The sequence below is a fragment of the Anomalospiza imberbis genome, unplaced genomic scaffold (assembly GCF_031753505.1).
Source record: "Anomalospiza imberbis isolate Cuckoo-Finch-1a 21T00152 unplaced genomic scaffold, ASM3175350v1 scaffold_211, whole genome shotgun sequence".
NCBI classification, from domain to species: Eukaryota; Metazoa; Chordata; class Aves; order Passeriformes; family Viduidae; genus Anomalospiza; species Anomalospiza imberbis.
Window position 1 is genome coordinate 1 of NW_027099844.1, and position 14,241 is coordinate 14,241.

General features: G+C 66.6%; 2 protein-coding genes across 2 annotated transcripts; one reads left to right on the forward strand and one right to left on the reverse strand.

The window, feature by feature from the left end:
* Nucleotides 1-837: 837 nt before the first annotated feature.
* Nucleotides 838-5,257, forward strand: LOC137466434 (protoporphyrinogen oxidase-like; the record flags this gene model as incomplete). The annotated part of the gene is given in 9 exon segments (XM_068178158.1): nucleotides 838-982; nucleotides 1,723-1,888; nucleotides 2,730-2,830; nucleotides 2,942-3,060; nucleotides 3,141-3,266; nucleotides 4,279-4,316; nucleotides 4,318-4,426; nucleotides 4,946-4,988; nucleotides 5,104-5,257. Coding segments are annotated over 9 exon segments (984 nt in total), but the record flags the coding sequence as incomplete, so codon positions are not given.
* Nucleotides 5,258-5,422: 165 nt separating this feature from the next.
* LOC137466433 (beta-1,4-galactosyltransferase 3-like) lies at nucleotides 5,423-13,414 on the reverse strand. Its single transcript, XM_068178157.1, is given in 11 exon segments — nucleotides 5,423-5,909; nucleotides 5,997-6,101; nucleotides 7,099-7,221; nucleotides 7,291-7,348; nucleotides 7,351-7,480; nucleotides 9,677-9,826; nucleotides 9,829-9,888; nucleotides 9,890-9,915; nucleotides 12,424-12,487; nucleotides 12,490-12,807; nucleotides 13,322-13,414. Coding segments are annotated over 10 exon segments (1,395 nt in total). The 5' UTR covers nucleotides 12,697-12,807; nucleotides 13,322-13,414; the 3' UTR covers nucleotides 5,423-5,437.
* Between the last annotated feature and the right edge of the window lie 827 nt (nucleotides 13,415-14,241).

Sequence of the window (14,241 nt, forward strand, 5' to 3'; positions counted from 1 at the left end):
TGTCACTGTGTCACTGTGTCCTGTCACTGTGTCACTGTCCCTGTGTCACTGTCACTGTGTCATTGTCACTGTGTCACTGTCACTGTGTCACTGTCCCTGTGTCACTGTCACTGTGTCATTGTCACTGTGTCACTGTCACTGTGTCACTGTGTCACTGTGTCACTGTGTCACTGTCACTGTGTCACTGTCCCTGTGTCACTGTCACTGTGTCATTGTCACTGTGTCACTGTCACTGTGTCACTGTCCCTGTGTCACTGTCACTGTGTCATTGTCACTGTGTCACTGTCACTGTGTCACTGTGTCACTGTCACTGTGTCACCGTCCCTGTGTCACTGTGTCACTGTCACTGTGTCACTGTCACTGTGTCATTGTCACTGTGTCCCTGTCCCTGTGTCATTGTCACTGTGTCATTGTCACTGTGTCACTGTGTCACTGTGTCATTGTGTCCCTGTCCCTGTCCCTGTATCACTGTCACTGTGTCATTGTCACTGTGTCATCATCCCTGTGTCCCTGTCCCTGTGTCACTGTCCCTGTCCCCGTGTCCCAGTCCCTGTGTCCCCTGTCCCTGTGTCACTGTCACCGTGTCACTGTCACTGTGTCATTGTCACTGTGTCATTGTCACTGTCCCTGTCCTTGTGTCACTGTCCCCGTGTCCCAGTCCCTGTGTCCCTGTCCCTGTGTCATTGTCCCTGTGTCCCTGTCCCTGTGTCACCGTCCCGTGTCATTGTCCCGTGTCCCAGTCCAGTGTCATTGTCCCCGTGTCCCTGTCCCTGTGTCACCATCCCTGTCCCCGTGTCCCCGTGTCCCTGTGTCACTGTCCGTGTCCCCGTCCCGCAGGTGGCCGAGCTGGCCGTGGACAGCCTGTGCCGGGGGGTGTTTGCCGGGGACAGCCGGGCCCTGAGCGTGCGCAGCTGCTTCCCCGCGCTGTTCCAGGCCGAGAGACGGCGCGGCTCCGTCCTGCTGGGGCTGGCACTGCCACACGGTGGGACACGGTGGGGACACGGGGGACACCGCTGGGGCTGGCACCGCTGGGGCTGGCACTGCTGGGGCTGGCACTGCCACACGGTGGGGACACGGGGGACACCGCTGGGGCTGGCACTGCCACACGGTGGGGACACGGGGGACACCGCTGGGGCTGGCACTGCCACACGGCAGGGACACGGGGGACACCGCTGGGGCTGGCACTGCCACACGGCGGGGACACGGGGGACACCGCTGGGGGTGCACTGCCACACGGTGGGGACACTGGGGGCACTGGGGACACCGCTGGGGCTGGCACTGCCACACGGTGGGACACTGGGGGCACTGGGGACACCGCTGGGGCTGGCACTGCCACACGGTGGGGACACGGGGGACACCGCTGGGGCTGGCACTGCTGGGGCTGGCACTGCCACACAGTGGGGACATGGGGGGCACCGCTGGGGCTGGCAGTGCCACATGCTGGGGACACTGTGGGGACACTTCCAGGGCTGGTGCTGGGCCACGGTGGGGACACTATGGGGACGCTGCCTGGGCTAGCACTGGCATCCGCTGGCCACAGGACAGGGCGACACCACGGGGGCCTCCGGGTGCCACCCCTTGGGGCTGGCACAGGGGACACCGTGGGGGACACCCGGGGCTGGTGACACCGCTGGGGACCTCTCGTGTGGCTGTCACCGGGATCCAGCGAGGGGTGGCATGGGGGGTCCCCCCGGCGCGTCGTCACCGCCGGTGTCGCCGCAGGTGGCGGCGGAGCGGGGCCGGCGGCGGGGCTGGCGCGACGGGCGCGGGCCGAGCGCTGGAGCCAGTGGTCCCTGCGCGGGGGGATGGAGTCGCTGGCGCGCGCCTTGGTGGCCTTCGTGTCCCCCCGCGGGGCCGAGCTGCGCTGCCACGCGCCCCTGACACACCTGTGCCGCCGCCGCGGGCCGCTGGCAGGTGGGGACACTGCCGGTGCCACCCGGTCCCCTCCCTGTGTCCCCTTCCCGCTCTCCGTCCCCATCCCGCGGTGCTCTCTGTCCCCTCCCCAGTGTCCCCAGTCACCCCGGCCTGTCCCCAGTGTCCCCAGTCCCCTCCCTGGTGCTGTCCCCAGTGTCCCCAGTCCCCTCCCTGGTGCTGTCCCCAGTGTCCCCAGTCACCCCGGCCTGTCCCCAGTGTCCCCAGTCCCCTCCCCGGTGCCCCCAGTGCTGTCCCCAGTGTCCCCAGTCACCCGGCCTGTCCCCAGTGTCCCCAGTCCCTCCCCGGTCCCCCCAGTGCTGTCCTCAGTGTCCCCAGTCACCCCGGCCTGTCCCCAGTGTCCCCAGTCACCCCGGCCCATCCCCAGTGTCCCCAGTCCCCTCCCCGGTGCTGTCCCCAGTGTCCCCAGTCCTGTCCCCAGTGTCCCCTCCCAGTGTCCCCAGTCCTGTCCCCAGTGTCCCCCCCCTCAGTGTCCCCAGTCCCCTCCCCAGTGTCCCCAGTCCTGTCCCCAGTGTCCCCAGCCGTGTCCCCAGTGTCCTCCCTCAGTGTCCCCAGCCGTGTCCTCAGTGTCCCCAGCCGTGTCCCCCCCTTGTCCCCAGTCCCCTCCCCAGTGTCCCCCCTCAGTGTCCCCAGCCGTGTCCCAGTGTCCCCCCCGTGTCCCCAGTCCTGTCCCCAGCCGTGTCCCCAGTGTCCCCCCGTGTCCCCAGTCCTGTCCCCAGCCGTGTCCCCAGTGTCCCCCCGTGTCCCCAGCCGTGTCCCCAGTCCTGTCCCCAGCCGTGTCCCCAGTGTCCCCCCAGTGTCCCCGGCCGTGTCCCCAGTGTCCCCCCGTGTCCCCAGCTCACGCTGCCCGATGCCACCATCACGGCCGATCACGTTGTCAGCGCCCTCCCTGCCGCAGGTACGGCCGCGCCTGGGCCGGGGGCGGGGGGGTCCCGCCGTGTCCCCACCGTGTCCCCGCCGTGTCCCCGCCGTGTCCCCGCCGTGTCGCTGATGTCCCCGCTGTCCCCAGCGCTGGCCCGGGCGCTGCCGGCCGAGGCGGAGCCGCTGGCGCGGGAGCTCCGGGCGATCCCGGCCGCCTCCGTGGCCGTGGTTAACCTGCAGTACGAGGGGGCCGCGCTGCCCGTCACGGTGAGAGGGTCCCCGCGCTGTCCCCGAGCCCCGCGGTGACCCCGAGCCCCGCGGTGACCCCAGCTCGCCTCCCGCCGCAGGGTTTTGGCCACCTGGTGCCATCCTCGGAGGACCCGGCGCTCCTGGGCATCGTCTACGACTCGGTGGCGTTCCCGGAGCACGACGGGACCCCCGCGACCCCCGGGAAGCCCTCGCTGCGGCTCACGGTGGGGACACGGGGGGTGGCACTGGGGACACCGCGGGGAGACACTGGGGGGAGTGACAGCAGTGATTTGGGGGGGACACGGGGGTGGCACTGGGACACTGCGGGGGACACTGGGGACACCAGGGAGAGTGACAGCAGTGATTTGGGGGGGGGCACGGGGGACACTGGGGACATCGTGGGGGGACACTGGGGACACCAGGGAGAGTGACAGGAGTGATTTGGGGGGGTTCACGGGGGTGGCACTGGGGACACCGTGGGGGGACACTGGGGGGAGTGACAGGAGTGATTTGGGGGGGACACGGGGGTGGCACTGGGGACATCATGGGGGGACAGTGGGGACACCAGGGAGAGTGACAGCAGTGATTTGGGGGGGTTCACAATGGGGACACCATGGGGGGACATTGGGGACACCAGGGAGAGTGACAGCAGTGATTTGGGGGGGTTCACAGTGGGGACACGGTGAGGGGGACACAGGGGACATCGTGGGGGGACACTGGGGGAAGTGATGAGTGATTTGGGGGGCTCATGGTGGGGACATGGAGGGGGGACACTGGGTGGGACACTGGGGACACAGTGGGGGGGACACTGGGGGGTGACACTGGGACACTGAGAACGGGATGACACGGGTGATTTTGGGGGGCTGGCTGGCACTCAGTGACCCTGGGGACACTGTGGGTGTCACACGGGTGATTTTGGGGGGCTGGCTGGCACTGAGTGACCCTGGGGACACTATGGGTGTCACAGGGGTGACTCTGGGGGGCTGGCTGGCACTGAGTGACCCTGGGGACACTGTGGGTGTCACAGGGGTGACTCTGGGGGGCTGGCTGGCACTGAGTGACCCTGGGACACTGTGGGTGTCACAGGGGTGACTTCTGGGGGGCTGGCTGGCACTGAGTGACCCTGGGGACACTGTGGGTGTCACAGGGGTGACTCTGGGGGGCTGGCACCGAGTGACCCTGGGGACACTGTGGGTGTCACAGGGGTGACTTTGGGGGGCTGGCGGTGTCCCCCAGGTGATGCTGGGCGGGGCCTGGTTCCGGCAGAGCTTCGGGACCCGCCGTGGTGGCCCCGGAGCTGCTGCTGCGCCGGGCACGGGCGGCCGTGAGCGACCACCTGGGGCTGGCCGGGACCCCCACCCGTGCCATCGTCAGGGTGCAGCAGGTGGGGGACACTTGGAGGGGGGGGTGACACTCTGGGAGGGGGGCTCTGGGTGGGTGACATTGGGGGGGTGACAGTTTGGGGGGCTCCGGGTGGGTGACACTTTGTAGGGGCTCTGGGTGGGTGACATTCGAGGGGGTGACAGTTTGGGGGGGCTCTGGGTGGGTGACATTGGGGGGGTGACAGTTTGGGGGGGCTCCGGGTGGGTGACACTTTGTAGGGGCTCTGGGTGGGTGACATTTGGGGGGGTGACAGTTTGGGGGGGCTCTGGGTGGGTGACATTTGGGAGGGGTGACACTTTACAGGGGGGTGACAGTTTGGGGGGGCTCCGGGTGGGTGACACTTTGTAGGGGCTCTGGGTGGGTGACATTTGTGGGGAGTGACAGTTTGGGGGGGTTCTGGCTGGGTGACATTTCATGGGGGGGCTCTGGGTGGGTGACTTTGGGGGGGTTCTGGGTGCGTGACATTTTTGGGGGGGGCTCTCAGGGTCTCACCTGTGTCCCCCCCACCCCTTTTCCCCAGGACTGCATCCCCCAGTACACGCTGGGACACTGGGAGCGCCTAGGTGAGCGGGGCAGGGCTGGGGGTGTCCCCTGTCCCGGGGGGGGACCCTGCTGTCCCCGGGGGGGGGGGTCCTGCTGTCCCCAGGGTGTCCCCAGCTGCTGTGGCTGTCCCCCCAGAGCGGATCCAGCGCTTCCTGAAGGAGCAGGAGCTGCCCCTGAGCCTGATCGGCGCCTCCTACTCCGGGGTCTCCGTCAACGACTGCATCGCCAGCGCCAAGGCGGCCGTGGGGCGCATTTTGGGGTCCCCCCCCTGAACCCCGGGGTTCCCCCCGACCCCCCACCCTGCCCCGGGGTCCGCCTCGGCCGCCAGCTTAGACAAAGTGATTTTTTTTTTAATGAAAAAAACCCTTTAGAAAGGTCCAGGGAGCGGCTCATAAATAGAATAAATACCCGCGCGCCCGAGCTGGGGACCCCAAAAACCTCGCGGCGGGGCGGAGGGGCAGGGCCGGGCTCACCCCACATCCTCCCCCGGGGGTGTCCCCTGTCCCCCCGCGGCCAGCAGCCCCCGGGGCTCGCTGCCACCCCCAGCCCAGAGCCCACCCCGGCCTCCGGGGAGCGGCGATTCCGGGGAGCGGCGATTCCGGGGGGCGGCGATTCGGGGCTCAGGGCGGGGGTGCCACGCTCTGGTTGCCCCCCAGCGCCGTCCCCTCGGGTGCCACCCGCGCCGTCCCCGCGCCGGCGCTGCCGTTGCGGGGAGGCGAGGGTGCCAGCGCGGCAGGTCGCCGCGGGGCGGCTTGCGCAGCATCTCCTCGCGGAAGCGGCTGGCGCCGCCGCCGGCTCGGGGGCGGCCGCGGGGGTCGCAGCCGATGTCGGCCGTGAGGTTGGTGTAGAGCGGCCGCAGCTCCCGCGCCAGCAGCGCGTAGCTCAGCGAGTTCATCCCGTCCTGCGTCCACGTGCGCTGCGTCCGCACCAGCAGGTCGAACCTGGGGACGGCCGCCGCGTCACCGCTGTCGCCCGAACCCTCGCCGCTGTCCCCTCGGAGCCCACCCCGGAGCCCCCCGGCCGCGGACCTGTGCGGGTTCTCCTCGTTGCCTTTGTCGCTCTTGTGTTTCACCATCTTGTAGTGGCCGATGGAGACGGGCGGGCGGGAGATCTTCATCCCGGCCAGGCGCACCCTGCGGGGACAGCGGTGACAGCGGCACCGGCGTGGGGACAGCCCCCGTGTCCCCCGGCCGGGGGGGGGTCACGGTGTCACCCCGAGGGGACAGGGACACCCCCGGGGTGGCAGGGACGGCCTCATCACCACGTCACCCCGGGGGGACAGGGCATGGGGACATCCCTGTGTCCTGTCCCCACCAGGGCAACGTCACACCCCTCCATGTCCTCCCCAAAGGGATGTCACACCCGAGGTGACAGAACACCCCCTCCATGTCCCCCCCCAGGGCAATGCCACACCCTTGTGTCCCCCCATGGCAATGTCACACCCCCAGTGTCCCCTTCCCATGGCAATGTCACACCCTCTGTGTCCCCCTCAAGGTGACAGAACACCCCCAATGTCCCCCCCAGGGCAATGCCACACCCCTTGTGTCCCCCTCAAGGTGACAGAACACCCCCAATGTCCCCCCCCAGGGCAATGCCACACCCTTGTGTCCCCCTCAAGGTGACAGAACACCTCCTGTGTCCCCCCCATGGCAATGTCACACCCCTTGTGTCCCCCTCAAGGTGACAGAACACCTCCTGTGTCCCCCCCATGGCAATGTCACACCCCCTGTGTCCCCCCCATGGCAATGTCACACCCCCTGTGTCCCCCCCAGGGCAATGTCACATCCCTTGTGTCCCCCTCAAGGTGACAGAACACCTCCTGTGTCCCCCCATGGCAATGTCACACCCCCTGTGTCCCCCCCCAGGACAATGTCACACCCCCTGTGTCCCCCCCAGGGCAATGTCACATCCCTTGTGTCCCCCTCAAGGTGACAGAACACCCCCTGTGTCCCCCCCAGGGCAATGTCACACCCCTTGTGTCCCCCCAGGGCAATGTCACCCCCCGTGTCCCCCCCAGCTCGGTGGGCACACCCCCCACCCGGTGATGCCACCCCCCCCCAGTGCCACACCCCCGTGCCGTGGCAGTGTCCCCATGTCCCCCGGCTGTCCCCTGGCTGTCCCCAGCCCTACCTGGTGGCGATGTCATCGTCCTCGCCCCCCCAGCCCCAGTACTCGTTGGGGAACCCGTTGATCTTCATGTACTGGTCGGGGGTCAGCGCCGAGACCCCCCCGAAATACTGCGGGTAGGGCAGGCTGGGGACACGGGGACAGTGAGCCAGCTGTCCCCAGTGTCCCCAAGGTGTCCCCAAGGGCGTGGCTCACCTGTAACCGAATTTGTTCATGGCCACCGAGGCGTGTTTGGGGTTCCAGGGGTCGCAGTGTAGAGGTTGTGGTCGTTCTCGGGGATCAGGTCCACGTCGTGCAGGAACAGGCAGTCCCAGTCCTCGTCCTTGAGGGCCTCCTTCACGCCCACGTTCAGCAGCTTGGCCCGGTTAAACGTGCAGTTCCCGGCCTGGGGACACCCCAAAAGGTCCTGGGGTCACCCCAAAATGTCCTGGGTCACCCCAAAATGTCCTGGGGACACCCCAAACCATCCCCTATAAACCATCCCATTGAACTCCCACGTTCAGCAGCTTGGCCCGGTTAAACGTGCAGTTCCCGGCCTGGGGACACCCCAAAATGTCCTGGGGTCACCCCAAAATGTCCTGGGGACACCCCAAACCATCCCCTATAAACCATCCCCATTGAACTCCCACGTTCAGCAGCTTGGCCCGGTTAAATGTGCAGTTCCCGGCCTGGGGACACCCCAAAATGTCCTGGGGTCACCCCAAAATGTCCTGGGGACACCCCAAACCATCCTCTATAAACCATCCCCATTGAACTCCCACGTTCAGCAGCTTGGCCCGGTTAAATGTGCAGTTCCCGGCCTGGGGACACCCCAAAATGTCCTGGGGACACCCCAAAAGGTCCTGGGGTCACCCCAAAATATCCTGGGGTCACCCCAAAATGTCCTGGGGTCACCCCAAAATGTCCTGGGGACACCCCAAACCATCCCCTATAAACCATCCCCATTGAACTCCCACGTTCAGCAGCTTGGCCCGGTTAAACGTGCAGTTCCCGGCCTGGGGTCACCCCAAAATGTCCTGGGGTCACCCCAAAATGTCCTGGGGACACCCCAAACCATCCCCTATAAACCATCCCCATTGAACTCCCACGTTCAGCAGCTTGGCCCGGTTAAACGTGCAGTCCCGGTCTGGGGACACCCCAAAATGTCCTGGGGACACCCCAAAAGGTCCTGGGGTCACCCAAAAGGTCCTGGGGTCACCTCAAACCATCCCCTATAAACCATCCCCATTGAACCCCCACGTTCAGCAGCTTGGCCCGGGTTAAACGTGCAGTTCCCGGTCTGGGGACACCCCAAAATGTCCTGGGGACACCCCAAAAGGTCCTGGGGTCACCCCAAAATGTCCTGGGGACACCCCAAAAGGTCCTGGGGTCACCCCAAAATATCCTGGGGTCACCCCAAAATATCTGGGGACACCCCAAAATGTCCTGGGGACACCCCAAACCATCCCCTATAAACCATCCCCATTGAACCCCCACGTTCAGCAGCTTGGCCTGGTTTAAACGTGCTGTTCCCGGCCTGGGGACACCCCAAAATGTCCTGGGGTCACCCCAAAATGTCCTGGGGTCACCCCAAAAGGTCCTGGGGACACCCCAAAGCACCCTGTGGACCCCCAGACCAACTCAAACCACCTGAGGATCCTTCAAACTACCCTGGGGACACCCTAAAGCACCCTGGGGACCCTGAAACCACCCTGAGGACCCCCCAAACTACCATGGTGACCCCTAAAACCACCCTGGGGACGCCCCAAAGCCCCCTGGGGACCACGGAAACCACCCTGAGGACCCCCAAAGCCCCTCGGTGACCCCTGAAACCACCCTGGAAACCCCCCAAACTACCCTGGGGACCCCTGAAAACACCTTGGGGACCCCTGAAACCACTCTGGGGACCCCCCAAACCAACTGAAACCACCCTGGGGACCCCCGAAACCACCCTGGGGAACCCCAAAACCACCCTGAGCACCCCCAAAGCACCCTGAGGACCCCTGATACCACACTGAGCACCCCCTAAAGCCCCCTGGGAAGCCCTGAAACCACCTTGGGAACCCCTAAAACCACCCTGAGCACCCCCCAAACCACCTGGGGACCCCCAAAAGCACACTGGGGAACCCAAAACCACCCTGGGACCCCTCAAACCACTCTGGTGACTCCTGAAACCACTTTGGGAACCCCTAAAACCACCCTGGGGAACCCAAAAACCACCCTGAGCACCCCCAAAGCACCCTGGGGACCCCCAAAAGCACACTGGGAACCCAAAACCACCCTGGGGAACCCCAAAACCACCCTGAGCACCCCACAAAGGCCCCTGGGGACGCCTGAAACCGCCCTGAGCACCCCCAAAGCCCCCTGGTGACTCCTGAAACCACTTTGGGAACCCCTAAAACCACCCTGGGAACCCCAAAACCACCCTGGGGACCCCCCAAAGCCCCTGGGGACCCCTGAAACCACTCTGGGAACCCTAAAACCACCCTGGGGACCCCTGAAACCACCTGGGGACCCCCCAAAGCCCCCTGGGGACCCCTAAACCCACCCTGGGGACCCCCCAAAGCCCCCTGGGGACCCCCCAAAGCCCCGCCGTGGCCACCTGGTGCACCACGTAGATGCCGTAGTGCAGCTGCTGGCGCTGCAGGAAGGGGTGCAGGTAGTAGAGCAGGTGGCCCAGGTGGCCCTCGCGGTTGCGGTGGGGGACGATGACAGCGGTGGCGGGAGCGGGACTCGCACAGGGGGGTCGGTCTACCGCCCCCCCGGCTGCACCCCCGGGTTCTTGGCCCGGATCTGCTCCAGCGTCGGCACCCCGGGCGAAGGACACGGCCAGCGGGCCCACTGCGGGGAGGGGCGTCAGCGGGGCTGGGGGCCGGCCCGAACGGGGCTGGGATTGTGTCCCCAGATCCCAAACTGGGGTTTGTGTCCCCCAAATCCCAAAATTGGTGTTTGTGTTCCCAAATCCCAAACTGGGCTGGGTTTGTGTTCCTAAACCCTGAACTGGGCTGGGTTTGTGTACCCAGATCCCAAACTGGGCTGGGTTTGTGTCCTCAGATCCCAAACTGGGCTGGGTTTGTGTCCCCAAATCCCAAACTGGGCTGGGTTTGTGTCCCCAGATCCCAAATTGGGCTGGGTTTGTGTCCTCAAATCCTAAATTGGGCTGGGTTTGTGTCCCCCAAATCCCAAAATTGGTGTTTGTGTTCCCAAACCCCTGAACGGGGCTGGGTTTGTGTCCCCAGATCCCAAACTGGGCTGGGTTTGTGTCCCCAGATCCCAAACTGGGCTGGGTTTGTGTCCCCAAATCCCAAACTGGGCTGGGTTTGTGTCCCCAAGATCCCAAACTGGCTGGGTTTGTGTCCCCAGATCCCAAACTGGGCTGGGTTTGTGTCCCCAGATCCCAAAACTGGGCTGGGTTTGTGTCCCCTAAATCCCAAAATTGGTGTTTGTGTTCCCAAACCCCGAACTGGGCTGGGTTTGTGTCCCCCAAATCCCAAATTGGGCTGGGTTTGTGTCCCCAGATCCCAAACTGGGCTGGGTTTGTGTCCCCAAATCCCAAAATTGGTGTTTGTGTTCCCAAACCCCGAACTGGGCTGGGCTTGTGTCCCCTAAATCCCAAAATCGGTGTTTGTGTTCCTAAACCCCGAACCAGGCAGGGTTTGTGTCCCCTAAATCCCAAAATCCGTGTTTGTGTCCCCGAACCGGGCAGGGTTTGTGTTCCTAAATCCCAAAATCGGTGTTTGTGTCCCCAAACCCCGAACCGGGCAGGGTTTATGTCCCCAAATCCCAAAATCCGTGTTGGTGTCCCCGAACCGGGCAGGGTTTGTGTCCCCCAAATCCCAAAATCGGTGTTTGTGTCCCCAAACCCCGAACCGGGCAGGGTTTGTGTTCCTAAATCCCAAAATCGGTGTTTGTGTCCCCAAACCCCGAACCAGGCAGGGTTTGTGTCCCAAATCCCAAAATCCGTGTTGTGTCCCCAAACCCCGAACCGGGCAGGGTTCGTGTCCCTAAATTCCAAAATCGGTGTTTGTGTCCCCAAACCCCGAACCAGGCAGGGTTTGTGTCCCCTAAATCCCAAAATCTGTGTTTGTGTCCCCGAACCGGGCAGGGTTTGTGTCCCTAAATCCCAAAATCCGTGTTTGTGTCCCCAAACCCCGAACCGGGCAGGGTTTGTGTTCCTAAATCCCAAAATCCGTGTTTGTGTCCCAAACCCCGAACCGGGCAGGGTTTGTGTTCCCCGAACCCCAAAATCCGTGTTTGTTTCCCCAAACCCCGAACCGGGCAGGGTTTGTGTCCCCAAATCCCAAAATCGCTGTTTGTGTCCCCAAACCCCAAACCGGGCAGGGTTTGTTCCCCCCGGTCCCAACCCGGGGCTCCCGGCCTTTGCCCCGGTCCCAAACCCCCCCGATTTCCCTTCCGGGCCCGGTTCTTCCCCCGGGGGCTCCGGTTCTGTCCCGGCGGGGGAGGGGCGGCTCCTTCCCGGGCCGGGGAGGGGAAGGGAACCGGTTCGACCGGTTCGTCCTCCCGGGAAAGGCTCGGGTCCTTCCGGGAGCGGCGGGAACCGGTTCTTTACCGGGGGGAGCGGCCGGATCCGGTTCTTTACCGGGGGCAGGGGCGGGAACCGGTTCTTTACGGGGGGAGGGGCGGGATCCGGTTCCAGCTGCTCCCCCCGGTAAAGAACCGGTTCTCCTCCCACGGGGAGGGGTCACTCCTCGGTCCTTCCCACCCGGGGGTCCCCGGTTCTTTCCCCCTCCGGTTCCTCCCTCGACGTTCTCCGTTCTCTCCCCGGTGCTCCCGTTCCCGTCCCGGTTTCCCCCTCGGGGGTCTCCGGTGCTCCGGAGTCCAGACCCCGTTCCCGTCCCGCTTCCTCCACGCGGGAGTCTCCGTTCTCTCCCCGGTGCTCCCGTTCCCCTCCCGGTAGTCTCCGTTCTCTCCCCGGTAGTCTCCGTTCTCTCCCCGGTAGTCTCCGTTCCCCTCCCCGGTAGTCTCCGTTCCCCTCCCCGGTAGTCTCCGTTCTCTCCCCGGTGCTCCCCTTCCCCTCCCCGGTAGTCTCCGTTCTCTCCCCGGCGCTCCCGTTCCCCTCCCGGTAGTCTCCGTTCTCTCCCCGGTAGTCTCCGTTCTCTCCCCGGTGCTCCCGTTCCCCTCCCCGGCGCTCCGTTCCCCTCCCCGGTAGTCTCCGTTCTCTCCCCGGTGCTCCGTTCCCCTCCCCGGTAGTCTCCGTTCTCTCCCCGGCGCTCCCGTTCCCTCCCCGGTAGTCTCCGTTCTCTCCCCGGCGCTCCCGTTCCCCTCCCGGTAGTCTCCGTTCTCTCCCCGGTGCTCCCGTTCCCCTCCCGTTCCCCCCCCCGCTCTCACCGAGGAACGGCGACCTCTCAGGGCAGAACGGCAGCGGCCTGGCGGGGTCCGGCGGCGCGGCGGGGCCGCTCCCGGTGCCGCTCCGGTAGCCACGCGGCTGAGGTTGGCGTACACGTCGTGGGTCCGGGAATAATCCACGGCGGGACCGGCGGCGCGACCGAACAGCGCCGTGAGGTTCCGGAAGCCGCCGAGCGAGAAATACGCCACGAAGGCGAACTGGCACCCGACCAGCAGCGCCAGCGAGCACGGCCGCTCCAGCAGCCGCCGCAGCATCGCGGGGCCGCCCGGTGCTACCGGAGAGCCGCCCGGTGCTACCGGAGAGCCGCCCGGTGTTACCGGAGAGCCGCCCAAGCGGCCCGGGGCAGCATGGCGAGGGCACCGGGGCTGCGGGCAGAGCGGACAGGGCTTGGAGAGGTGGCGGGGCAGGGATCGGTGCCGCTCCGTTACCGGGAAAGGAGCGGGTGTCGCTGGGCTAGGCGGCGGTACCGGGAAGTGGCCGGAGCTGGCGCAGCCCCCGGAGAGGTTGGGACCCCGCTCAGCCGCTCTCCGGTACCGGGAACGGTTGGGATCAGTCCACACCCGGCTCCGGTTCCCGCTCAGTCCCCGCCCGTCCGCGTCCCCGGTGCCGGTCCCGCCTCAGCCCGGTACGGCCTCCCCCGCCGGTCCCGGTACGGCCTGACCCCGGTACCGCTCCGCCGCTCCGCTCCCCGGGTCCTCCCGGTACAGGCCTGAGGCCGGTCCTGCCCCGCCTGCCCCGGTTCCAGCCCCCCGGTCCCGGTCCCGGTCTCCCCGGCTCCGGTACCCGCCCGGGCCCGCCCCGGTACGACCGGGCCCGGTTCAGCGCTCCCACCCTCCGGGCGGTCCCCGCGGCTCAACCCCCTGGCCCCGGTCCCGGTACCTGCCCGGGCCCGGCTCAGCCCCGCCCGGCCGCCGCCATCTTGGAGCGGAGGGCGCGGCGTGATGACGTCACAGGGCGGGGGCGCGGCGGGGGTCGCGCTCCGGCCGCACCGGGCGGGCACAGCGGGGCGGGGGCGACCGGGGAGAACCGGGCGGGTCCCCGAGGGGGCGGCGGTGGCGCTCGGTGACCCCGGGGCGGGGCGCGGGGCCCGCAAACACCGGGTAGAGCCCGAGGGGGCGTGGTCTGTGTCAGCCCCGCCCTGAGGGGCGTGGTCATAGCGGGCGCCGTCGCCGTGGCAACCGCTCCTGGCCCCGCCCCTCCCTAGACTGTCCCCACCTCTTGTGTGACGTCACGAAGGCGACGCGCTGCGATTGGGCGCAGGACTGGCGGGGCGTGTCCGCGCCACGTGTGTCACCTTGCCCAGCCGTGCCGTTCCTGCGCCTGCGCGCAGCCGTCATGGCGGCGCTCACAGCTGCCCTTGCCGTTGCCAGCCACGGCGTTCCCGCGCCGAGCCCAAGATGGCGGCACGTCCGCCCACAGCCGGCAAAGAGCCGCTCATTGCCTCTGCCCTTGCCGCCCGCGGCGCCCTCCGCCCTTGCGCGGCGCCAAGGTCACGATGGCGGCGGCCGCAGGTCCCCCTGCCCGCCAGCACAATGGCGCCTTGCGCATGCGCACTGCAATCAGGACGCTAGTGACGGGCCTGCCCACACCAACATGGCGGCGCCCGCAGGTCCCCCTGCCCAACAGCACAATGCGCTTTGCGCATGCGCACTGCAATCAGGATGTTAGCGATGGGTGTGCCCGTACCCAACATGGCGGCTCCCGCAGGTCCCCCTGCCCGCCAGCACAATGGCGCCTTGCGCATGCGCACTGCAATCAGGACGCTAGGGACGGGCCTGCCCGTACCCAACATGGCGGCG